The 12,422-nt window shown below is 29.8% G+C and overlaps 4 protein-coding genes across 4 annotated transcripts in view; 2 read left to right on the forward strand and 2 right to left on the reverse strand.

The window, feature by feature from the left end:
- On the forward strand, positions 1-9,991 carry LOC144848259 (uncharacterized). The gene is made up of 5 exons (XM_078704972.1): positions 1-148; positions 565-700; positions 1,309-1,380; positions 9,216-9,287; positions 9,907-9,991. Exons 1-5 carry the CDS (start codon positions 16-18, stop codon positions 9,989-9,991), a joined length of 498 nt encoding a protein of 165 aa, XP_078561098.1. The 5' UTR covers positions 1-15.
- LOC144848509 (1-aminocyclopropane-1-carboxylate synthase-like protein 1) overlaps positions 1-12,422 on the reverse strand; it is a 60,071-nt gene that overhangs the window by 20,084 nt on the left and 27,565 nt on the right. The gene's annotated exons all lie outside the window — the stretch shown is intronic.
- LOC144848260 (uncharacterized) lies at positions 3,284-7,224 on the reverse strand. The gene is made up of 4 exons (XM_078704973.1): positions 6,810-7,224; positions 6,607-6,713; positions 5,344-6,366; positions 3,284-5,176 (listed from the first exon to the last, which is right to left on the reverse strand). Exons 1-4 carry the CDS (start codon positions 7,222-7,224, stop codon positions 3,284-3,286), a joined length of 3,438 nt encoding a protein of 1,145 aa, XP_078561099.1.
- LOC144848261 (uncharacterized) overlaps positions 7,310-12,422 on the forward strand; it is a 22,029-nt gene continuing 16,916 nt past the window's right edge. The window contains exons 1-2 of the mRNA XM_078704974.1: positions 7,310-7,374; positions 9,907-9,978. Of these exons, the coding sequence (XP_078561100.1) occupies positions 7,310-7,374; positions 9,907-9,978 (137 nt within the window). The remainder of the gene's footprint in view (positions 7,375-9,906; positions 9,979-12,422) is intronic.

Consider the following 12,422-nt stretch of genomic DNA (forward strand, 5'->3'; position numbering starts at 1 on the left):
AATTGAGTTAAAAAGATGTTCATCTTGAAAGGAATCATACTACTGTATTGTATTATTATATTGGCTGTATTACCTTGTTCTCGTTGTTCTAGTGACAGTGATAGTGGCAATGTCAGTGGTATTACTAACAGCTCTAATTCCCTTCCCGGTATGATTACTTCATTTTTTAACAATTTTCTTTATGCATTGATAACTATAATACAGTATAATGATTATACTAACGAGTGTGTTATTTTCATTAATTGGCTGTTTGGTATTTGATACTGTGTTTGTATACTTTTTAAACAGTAGACCCTCTACAAACTTTACTGTTACTAAGATTCAAAGGCAATTAAACATCTTGTACACTTTTAACATCTGATTTAATTTTAATTCTATAGTACTATACAGTATTTATTTTTATGCTTTTGTGATTGTGAATTTAATTTATTAGCTGATGTTTAATTGCCTATCACAGCTAGACATGTCTGACTGACGGAAGATTGCGTTTGTAACAATACATACATTTCCCCCCTTTCCCTTTCTTAACGTATCTCTGAGTTGTCTTGTTCTTTACACAAGCAGAATGTCCAGTCAATTGCAACTGTGGTGCGCCTTGGTTGTCTAGTGACGGTCACCGAGTGAAATGTAGTCCTCCATGGAGTATTAATAACATCACAACTATCAACGAGTATAATGATCATGTTCCAATAACAGAATTGTAAGTATATGGTTATTATCAGTGTAATTATTTCATTGTATGTCTACTATAACATTGAATTTAAAATATATATATTTAAAAATATGTAATAATGATTATACATATAATTATTATTGGCACCCATTGATTAAAATTTAATGCACAATTGAAATTTAGTACTTATTGTTATCAGAAATAATTTCATTTTGTGAGGTCACTTTCTATACCCTAACCCCAACCACTATATCACTCTATACCTGTATGACTAGAACATAAAAAAATAAGTGCATTGTCACCCCATGTATTTGGTAGTTTGACAACACTGAACATTATGCATTTTATCATTTCATAATGTAATAAGAGATTTAATTAAAATAATTATCAAATATGTTCAAATGAAAACAAATATTTACAATTTGCTATAGAAATGGTGTTCATGAGAATAACACTTTATTATTTTAACATTCATTTAAAAAGATTTAACTATTAAATTATTAAATACATGATAAGAAATATCTAGATTTTATAAAGAAATTTTAACATAGTTTAAAAAAATATTATATTAACCATCAATATTAATTATTCATTTTTGAATGTAATTGTTACTGTACATTGTTTTCACTTTGAAGGGATTTGAGCCGTAACAAAATAAGTACATTGCCAGCCAATGTATTTGATAGATTGACAGCACTGACAGGGCTGTAAGTATTTTGATCATATCAATTTCTTTGTTTAATTTTTTTTTTTTAAATTGATAATAAAATAATTTATAACAATGAATATTATGCATTGTATCATTTCATAATGTAATCCACATACAGTATACAGTATATATTTTAAAAATCACTTAGCATTAGTAAAATATTTAACAATTATCAATAAATTATTCAATTTTGAAAGATAAAAATAATTGAAAATTGGTCTTCATTTAAAGAAATTTAATTATTATTTAAGAGTGCTTGTCACCAAAAATCAGACATATTCGTAATTTAGTGGCAAGGGTCAAAATTTCGAATTGGCTCATATTTTGCACATTGGTAGACCTTGATGTAAGTAAACCTGATGTGTAGTTTGTTTGGTAAAATATCGCTTAGTTTTCGAGAAAATCGAAAAATAACGATTTTCGGCCAATTTTGTTAATTTTTGGTGTATAATTTACATTAAGTTTAACAGCCTCTGGAAGCCAAACGTAGCTACCTAGCGTTTAAATATTTTACACTTATGTTAACTAGCATCTTGACAATAATTAAGTAAAGTTTCAAAAAATTTGATGAAATTCTAAGATTTTTACTAATTAATTACTAATTAGCATATATAAAACTCTTAAAAAGTAGGGTAAAAACAAACGCGTTTTTTTTCATGTGCGACGAATTTTTTTTTAATAAAAAAATCATCAATCTAAAGTTTAGATACTAATATTTATGAATCAAGTAAAAAAAATTTGGGGAAACTTATTTGCGCTCCGCGCCAGAGCCACAAATTTGTAAGAAATTCAAAGATTTTATCTGTCGGCAAGATCAATCGGATGTACCTATTGTTCTCTATTTACATATTTAAGGTAAATTTTACTATGAGAAACAAACTTTAAAGGTAAACTGAAAGGTCCTGAATAATTTGGATTTACGTTTTAATATAAACACAAACTAAAAATAAATTTCTAGTAAAATTTAAACGACTAACCCATGATGAAATTAAGCAATTACTATCTGAGCTCAACATTATAACTCGCTTAGCTTCATCAAGCCTGTTATGTTTTCCACAAGGTGAATTTATTCTCGCGAATTGAACATTTTTTGCATGCGCAGTTTATTTTTATCAACAACGTGTTCCATTGGGCGTGCGCGTATACGCGAAAATGTTTGATTTGCGCGAATAATTTCGCCTAGTGGAAAACAGGCTTTACAACATAATTTTCTTATCTTCTCATATAGGGAGTTTTCGCACGAGCACGTTAACGCTATTTTCCAAGCTCCGCCCACTTTGTAAACAACTTGATCTGTGCGTGCGCAAGCATTACGAAAAACTTTAGTTACGTGCGTCGAGAACCTTATTTCTGAAAAATAGCGTCAATGAAAAACGTTAACCAAAACATGATTAAACATGCCTGGCTAGGCTTAGTCTCTAAACCCAAGGTATTCCGTGATTTGTGTCAATACTTGTGGCGTATGTTGCGTGCGCTACACATGTGTTGCGTTCTACACTTCCCGTCGAAGCGCGAAATCAGTACAGAAAAGCAAGTACGTTAACGCAAATGTTCGCTGAACTCTGTTGTTATGCAAATGAGTAGAATGGTGACAACCGTTAACGTTCATGTGCTCGTGCGAAATTTCCTAATAATTCGTGGCCTAAACAATAAATTATTGTTTTACCATTGTTTCACCCCTTCGCTTTATTAAAAATTTACAGAACGCGACTTAAAATACTAACAATTTAGACAACAGAATCGTCCCACATATTAAATTGTTATTTTAAAGAATTCTCACAGACACAGTTTTACCTTCGTTGCTACCTTAATCAATCGAGCAACTGCACGTGGAAACCAGCTTTCCCAGCAAATCAATGTATGGCTTCTTGCGCTTTATGGTTATATCTGTGGTATCAAGTTCAAGAGAAGTACACATTTCTTGCAACATTGGCAACGAGAAGTTTTTCTTGAGCTTTCAGTTCACAAATATTATGCCTTTCAAACATTATTGGATGCTGCAAGCCTATTGTGTCCAGTACGGTTTGCGACAAAATTTGAATTTCTCTTTCTTTTTCCGTTTTTGAATCGTCTCCATTTTCTTGGACTTCGTCACCATCTTCAATACTATCGTAATCATCATCTTCGTCATCATCATCATCATGAACGGCTGCATCTGTCCTCCTTTTTTTAGCTAAGCGTGAGAAAAAACTTGCAATCTGCTGTGCTGTTAAAAATTCACTCTTGCTAAATAGATGTGAACCATCGCTGTGCCTGGCCGATCTCATCTCTCGTGAGACATCACATGGATCAGCTTTCTGTCCTGTCTGCTCTCCAACGTCAAAAACATCAATAAGGTAGGTTTTCTGTGGAACAGAAAATCGGGTTTTTTTTGCAGAGGACTTTAACGCCCAGCCCATTTGCAGGTCGGGGCCAATGTCAAACCGTGGCAAATCGTTGGTTCTTGTTGGTTCTGGATTTTTAGAAGTACCCTCTTCTAGTTGTGTTGCGTATAATTTCATTGCCCTGTCATATAGTGTTTCATGTTCTAGTGCGTTCTTGTGATTTTCATAATCTAAGTGTTTCTCTAGGGAAGAGTATCTCTGATATGACCTAATGCAACCTTGTTCGCGACAAAAGAACAGTTTGCTGGGGGTGCCAGGACTTTCTTCACTTTCTATTTGTTCGTCGTCATTTATATCAGCTTGTTCTTCATGAGATGTCTTGGCTTGTATTCTTGCTTTTACTGTAATAAATGATACTTGATTTTGATCAGACGTTGTATCCTTGTTATGAATTAAATTGGGTAGTTTCGAGGGCACACAGAATTTACTCAAAAGTAGATTTTGTCCTGCACCAATACCATACGCCATCCACACCTTCATGGACCTGCTTCCGAACTCTATGTTGTTGATGTGACTCACGCCTTTCCATTTCCCTGCTGCACAAATAGTACCAGTAGGTAAAGCACAAACTATGACTTTCACTCCAGGAATGCCTCCAAAGGACTCAATTGCTGCCTTCATCTGCTCTGGATTTTCAATATCTTTTCCTGAATTAAGATATTTATTCATGTGATTTTTGATATGGGCTGCCTTGCGGTCACATGCGCCCTTCCCCCCTTGAGGGTCCGAAAAATCAATACGTCGGATTTTGATCTTCGTTTCTTTCGCTATCTTTGGTAACGAGAGTAATGTTAGGGCAGAGTGGTAGCATCCTGCATTATCTTGACGCAGATACACAGAGTGTATATCGGGTGCAATAGATGGCAGCTGCCTCAACACATCGTCGATGATTGCCACAACAGTAGTACTATCCTGACTGCAAGATTTAAAAATATGCACAAACGTAAGCATCTGTACCTCTCTATCTTTATTCTTTTTCGTCAAGACCGTTATGTGCCACGGAAGTCCACGCTTTCCAAACCAGTCTCTTTGGCTTTCGCGGTATTTACGTGGTACAAACTTCATCGCCCAGTCTAAAACAATTAGGGCACAACCAGGATTCAAATCTCCTAAAATATCATGTCGTGCAGCGTCTTGGTTAATGGATCTTAAGATATGCGCCTTCCACGTCTCGATGTCTTGGACTGACCGTGTAATTACGTACTCCATGTCATCTTTTTCTTCAGAAGAGCAGCGCACTTCGTTTAAAGCTTCAAGAATTTCAGACAAAGCTTCTGGAAATATACGACATCTGTCACATCTTGCATTGTGGTCATGATCACAGACAGTCTGGTAATATTTGTCTTCGCAAGAACTAAGAGCATACGCCCTACAATGATCGGCAACTTCAGAATGGTTAGAAATGTGAATCTGCAATAATATATAAAAGGAATTGTATAAAAAATGTAATTAGTCTTGAATGTTTCTTACATGCTTTACTGAGCAACATACAACGCGCTACTTTGCCTTTTTTATTATATTGTTTTTCTATTTATACTGTAGCAGTTATCAAGATATTTAAACAAGATTGTTATTACCTTATAGTCACCTTTTAGGTAGCGCTTGGCATCTTTAAGTTTTTGGTTTGTTTGTTTGGCCCAAGTCAAACCCATTTCATAGCAATCTCCCAGCTTATCAACGATGTTCTCCAGGTCATCGAAGGCTTTTCCACCATTGGCAGAGATATAATCAAGGCCCTGTAAGGATTTGCGTACAGAAGCAGAACAAACACTGAGAACTCTACGCAATGTACTGCGGCTCATAGGTTGAAAATTCTTCTCTTGACAGTAACTCTCGTATTGAAGAATACATTGTTCTGGGATAAGATTACGCACAACATTTGGGATTTTTATAACTCTGTCTGTAGAAAGTTTTAGAGTTTTTTCTCCAAATGGCAAGTCTTGTATAACTTGAGAACTTGTTATAAAGGTAACAAAGTGGTCAATTTTCCCTGGCTGTACGCATACTCTAGTGTTCTTTAGAGGTTGAATTACAGAACCTCTACCATGTAACAATAAATGGTGTTTGGCCACGTTAAAACGGTATCTAGTCAAGTTAGGTATCCATTTCTGCAGTTCCTTGAAGGTAACCTTATCAACCATGATCGATAAAATCTGACGTCTTGTACTCCAGTGGTTAGTATGAAGATAGCATTCTGATAGAGCATCTAATAGAGAAGAATCGGTTCTTTCGTCAGCTTCTGTGGTTTTATCACTTGATAAGCCTTCAAGTAGAGTAGTCGACTGACCAGGTGCGATTTCTTCCAGGCACATAGAGACAACTTGACGAGCCTTGCGCATGTGGAAACGTTTAGTACGGTCTGAAACTTGCTCCAGCGGTGCAGATAAAGGATATCTAATTGGACTGACGTCCCTTGAATTGAGAAATGCATTTAATTTTTCTCTTGGTGTAGATTGAATTGATTCATCTTCTGAGGTAGCTGAAGCAAAAGTTGGATCGCAAAATTGATATAGGCTCATTTGAGTATCCATAACATCACACGCCGGTGTTTGACAAGTTGGAGTGGCTAATGACATGTAAAACTCATCCTTATTACTTTCCTGAAAATAAGAATAATATTGGTAAAAATTACTACTGACTTTGATTCAATTATTGACGCACTGATTCGTGATATATATAAAATGATGATGACAATGGCAGGGAGTGCAGAAAATATTCCTCCTACCACCAACATACGAAAAAAAATGAACAAAGTAACATGAAACACATTATTTACTTAATCTTTCCGCCAATAAATGCGTATTCATAAATGTCATACTGTACGGTATTTTTTAACTTACAGTTGTTAGTGCGCTCATCTGATCGACGAGACTAGGGTTATTTGTTTCAGTGTTCGAGGTTACAGGTAACAATGACTTCAGCATCTTACGGCAAGTTGAACAGATACCTGATAAAAAGCGTAAAAACATTTACTTACAGGGTTTTGTTTAACAGTTTAAATTACATTAAATATATAAAAATATAAAAATTAAATTATATTTACCTGAACCAACTTGCAGGAAAGTTCCTGTTTTCTTTAATATTAGTTGCGAATCTTCTTTGCTAATACCCCTATCGCACTTGGGTCCCTTTCCTTTGCTTTGGATGTGATTAGAGAGATCAGGCGGCACTCTACATCTGTTGTTATTTCCTCGAGACCAACCTAAGCCAAGTTCCGATCGATGCAAGGGACAAACAGTCCAACTATGTATATTAGCGGGCAAGGTAAACATGGCTGCTCGACTAAGAATTAGGTCTACCTCACTATCGATGCCCGTAAACCTAAACATGTGTCTGTGTGCAGCGATTTCCTTCTGGCATGCTTGTAAAGGTAGGACTTCAGTGCTCTGTTTGCGGTCTTTTCTATCGAATCCACAAGCTCCGCCAACAACCGATTTAAAAGAACATGAAATCTCCATCTTGTTTGAACTTAAAGCCATCAGACAATAAGTATATATAAACATTATTTTCAACACGTCTTTACATTGTAAGACATAAACTAAAATGGATAACAATTCAGTTCCGTTGTCAACGCCAATGAAGATATCGTTGTCTATCGAATATATGCAGTAAAGTGTTTTGTCTACTGTGGTTAATGTTTTGAAACATTCTCGCTGAGTAAGTTCGACCAGGTTCGACAAACAGGAAAACGATAACAAGTTAAAAAAATGTGTTTTTAATTGGATCGAAAAAAAATGTATTTACATGAAAAAAATGTAATTTAAAGCAAAAAATGGTCAAATTGGCTGCCAGCCAATTGATTTTTGGTTGAATTTAACCATTTATTTTGTCATTTTACAAGTGAAAACATTATTTTTTTCTGTTTTTTTTTATGGAAGTGATTAAATATTATTAAAACTACAAAATAACATATTCAAAGTCTGATTTAATTAATCTTCATTTTTCATGTTTTTGGGGACAATACATCTTTAAGAGCCATTGTCTGTAAGAATCAAAAAAATATCAAAAATAGTGGCAGACTCAAAAAAATGGATTTCTTTCAAATTTTGCACATGGCTATATATGTGTTGAGAGAAATCAAATATGAAGTATTTTTTATTTCACACATATATTTCCATGGCAACGGCCAAATTTGTGTTTATGATTATTAGGTTATATGCATTATCATTATTATTTGTTATACAAATTATGTTCAATAACACATTCTAATTATTTTAATAATTTATTTTTGCTTAATTAAAGTATACTCAATAGCATTTACTATGTAGATAATGTGATCAATACATACAATATAAAAATATATTATTGATAATATTGGGTCTTCATTTAAAGGAATTTAATTATTATATTAAATACATTAAGATAACAAATAATTTGTCATACAAATTGTGTTCATTCATGAGAATAACACTTTCTTATTTTAACAGTTTATTTTAGCCTTAATTAAAGTATACTCAATAGCATTTACTATGTAGATAATGTCCCTATCATTGACTGAAAGACTATACAAATAATTCAAAATGTGTATGAAAAATAAAAGTTGAGATTCTGAACAGCTTGAATGGTGTAATTTTTAATGTACATTGTTGAATTGAAGGTATTTGGACTCTAACCTTTAGTAAAATATTTAACAATTATCAATAAATTATGCAATTTTTTAAGATATAAATAATTGAAAATTGGTCTTCATTTAAAGAGATTTAAAGAGATATATTAAAATAACAAATATTTAGAATTTGTTATACAAATTGTGTTAATGAGAATAACACTTTACTAATTTTAACATAGTTTATTTATACTAATTAAAGTATACTCATCAGCATTTACTATGTAGATAATGTCTCATTGGCTAAAAGTAAAACAAAGTTATATACAGCTTGCATATTGTAATTGTTACTGTACATTGTTTTCACTTTTAAGGAGTTTGTACGTTAACCTAATAAGTACATTACCAGCCCATGGTATTTGATAGTTTGACAGCATTGACAAAGCTGTAGCTGCATTTCTATGTTAAATTTTTTTTTTCAAAATAAATAAAAATATAATTTATAAAAATGAACATTAAGCATTTTATCATTTCATAATGTAATAAGTGTTAATTGGTCATTAATTAAAGAGATTTAATTTAATTATTAAATATGTTAAAATGAAAACAAATATTTAGAATTTGCTATATGGTGTTCATGAGAATAACACTTTATTATTTTAACATTCATTTAAAGAGATTTAAATATTAAATTATTAAATACATTAAGATGATAACAAATATTTAGATTTTATAAAGAAATTGTATAACATTTTTTATATTTTAAGCTCATCAACATTTACTATGTAGATCATGTCCTTGAAAGACTATAAAAAAAATTAAAATTTATATGAATAATAAATGTTGACATATCAAACAGCTTGATTATTGTAATTGTTACTGTACATTGTTTTCACTTTTAAGGTATTTATACAATAACCAAATAAGAACATTGCCAGCCAATGTATTTGATAGATTGACAGCACTGACAAGACTGTAAGTATTTTGATCATATCAATTTCTTTGTCTAATTTGTTTTTAAAATTGATAATAAAATAATTTATAACAATGAATATTATGCATTGTATCATTTCATAATGTAATCAACATACAGTATACAGTATATATTTTTAAAATCACTTAGCATTAGTAAAATATTTAACAATTATCAATAAATTATTCAATTTTGAAAAATAAAAATAATTGAAAATTGGTCTCCATTTAAAGAAATTTAGTTATTATTATTAAATACTTAATATGTAACAAATATTTACAATTTGCTCATGACCCTTTCTTATTTTAACACTTTCTATACCTTAACCCCAACCACTATATCACTGTTATTCCTGTATTAACATCATTGCCAGCCCATGGTATTTGATAGTTTGACAACACTGACAAAGCTGTAGCTGCATTTCTATGTTTAATTTTTTTTTTCAAAACAAATAAAAATATAATTTTGAACATTATGCATTTTATCATTTCATAATGTAATGTAGATAATGTCTCATTGGCTGAAAGACTATACAAATAATTTCAAAATGTATATGAAAAATAAAAGTTGTATACAGCTTGCATATTGTAATTGTTACTGTACATTGTTTTTACTTTTAAGGAATTTGAACATTAACCAAATAAGTACATTGCCAGCCAATGTATTTGATAGATTGACAGCACTGACAGAGCTGTACGTATTTTGATCATATCAATTTCTTTGTTTAATTTTTTTTTTTAATTGATAATAAAATAATTTATAACAATAAATATTATGCATTGTATCATTTCATAATGTAATCAACATACAGTATACAGTATATATTTTAAAAATCACTTAGCATTAGTAAAATATTTAACAATTATCAATAAATTATTCAATTTTGAAAGATAAAAATAATTGAAAATTGGTCTCCATTTAAAGAAATTTAATTATTATTATTAAATACTTAATATGTAACAAATATTTACAATTGCTCATGACCCTTTCTTACTTTAACACTTTCTATACCTTAACCCCAACCACTATATCACTGTTATTCCTGTATGAACATCAAAAAATAAGTGCATTGCCAGCCCACGGTATTTGATAGTTCGACAACACTGTCAAAGCTGTAGCTGCATTTCTATGTTTAATTTTTTTTTTCAAAATAAATAAAAATATAATTTATAAAAATGAACATTAAGCATTTTATCATTTCATAATGTAATAAGTGTTAATTGGTCATTAATTAAAGAGATTTAATTAATATAATTATTAAATATGTTAAAATGAAAACAAATATTAATCATTGCATCATTTCATAATGTAATCAACATATAGTATATATTTTAAAAATCACTTTAGAATTAATATAATATTTAACAATTATCAATAAATTATTCAATTTTGAAAGATAAAAATAATTGAAAATTGGTCTCCATTTAAAGAAATTTAATTATTATTAAATACTTATATATGTAACAAATATTTACAATTTGCTTATAACCCTTTCTTATTTTAACACTGGCATTGCCAGCCCATGGTATTTGATAGTTTGACAACACTGACAAAGCTGTAGGCCTAAGTATTTTGCAATTATTTATTTCTATGTTTAATTTTTTTTCAAAATAAATAAAAATATAATTTATACAAATGAACATTATGCATTTTATCATGTCATAATGTAATAAGTGTTAATTGGTCATTAATTAAAGAGATTTAATTAATATAATTATTAAATACGTTCAAATGAAAACAAATATTTAGAATTTGCTATAGAAATGGTGTTATAAAGAATAACACTTTATTATTTTAACATTCATTTAAAAAGATTTAACTATTAAATTATTAAATACATTAAGAAATTGTGTTTATGAGAATAACATTTTAACAGTTTATTTTTGCCTAATTAATGTAAGTTCATCAGCATTTACTATGTAGATAATGTCCCTGAAAGACTATAAAAAAAAATCAAAATGTATATGAAAAATAAATGTTTATGATTATTAGGTTATATGCATTATCATTATTATTTGTTATACAAATTATGTTCAATAACACATTCTAATTATTTTAATAATTTATTTTTGCTTAATTAAAGTATACTCAATAGCATTTACTATGTAGATAATGTGATCAATACATACAATATAAAAATATATTATTGATAATATTGGGTCTTCATTTAAAGGAATTTAATTATTATATTAAATACATTAAGATAACAAATAATTTGTCATACAAATTGTGTTCATTCATGAGAATAACACTTTCTTATTTTAACAGTTTATTTTAGCCTTAATTAAAGTATACTCAATAGCATTTACTATGTAGATAATGTCCCTATCATTGACTGAAAGACTATACAAATAATTCAAAATGTGTATGAAAAATAAAAGTTGAGATTCTGAACAGCTTGAATGGTGTAATTTTTAATGTACATTGTTGAATTGAAGGTATTTGGACTCTAACCTTTAGTAAAATATTTAACAATTATCAATAAATTATGCAATTTTTTAAGATATAAATAATTGAAAATTGGTCTTCATTTAAAGAGATTTAAAGAGATATATTAAAATAACAAATATTTAGAATTTGTTATACAAATTGTGTTAATGAGAATAACACTTTACTTATTTTAACATAGTTTATTTATACTAATTAAAGTATACTCATCAGCATTTACTATGTAGATAATGTCTCATTGGCTGAAAGACTATACAAATAATTTCAAAATGTATATGAAAAATAAAAGTTGTATACAGCTTGATTATTGTAATTGTTACTGTACATTGTTTTTACTTTGAAGGAATTTGGGCAGTAACCAAATAAGTACATTGCCAGACAATGTATTTGACAGATTGACAGCATTGACAGAGCTGTAAGTATTTTGATCATATCAATTTCTTTGTCTAATTTGTTTTTAAAATTGATAATAAAATAATTTATAACAATGAATATTATGCATTGTATCATTTCATAATGTAATCAACATACAGTATACAGTATATATTTTAAAAATCACTTAGCATTAGTAAAATATTTAACAATTATCAATAAATTATTCAATTTTGAAAGATAAAAATAATTGAAAATTGGTCTCCATTTAAAGAAATTTAATTATTATTATTAAATACTTAATATGTAACAAATAT

Source organism: Antedon bifida, chromosome 7, assembly GCF_963402885.1.
Source record: "Antedon bifida chromosome 7, ecAntBifi1.1, whole genome shotgun sequence".
Taxonomy (NCBI): Eukaryota; Metazoa; Echinodermata; class Crinoidea; order Comatulida; family Antedonidae; genus Antedon; species Antedon bifida.

Coding starts and splice junctions, on each gene's coding strand:
- LOC144848259 (XM_078704972.1), top strand. CDS start 16: ATGTTCATCTTGAAAGGAATCATACTACTGTATTGTATTATTATATTG. Junction 149..564: donor CAGCTCTAATTCCCTTCCCG/GTATGATTACTT, acceptor TTACACAAGCAG/AATGTCCAGTCAATTGCAAC. Junction 701..1,308: donor CATGTTCCAATAACAGAATT/GTAAGTATATGG, acceptor TTCACTTTGAAG/GGATTTGAGCCGTAACAAAA.
- LOC144848260 (XM_078704973.1), bottom strand. CDS start 7,224: ATGGAGATTTCATGTTCTTTTAAATCGGTTGTTGGCGGAGCTTGTGGA. Junction 6,714..6,809: donor TTTCCTGCAAGTTGGTTCAG/GTAAATATAATT, acceptor GCTTTTTATCAG/GTATCTGTTCAACTTGCCGT. Junction 6,367..6,606: donor AGATGAGCGCACTAACAACT/GTAAGTTAAAAA, acceptor TCTTATTTTCAG/GAAAGTAATAAGGATGAGTT.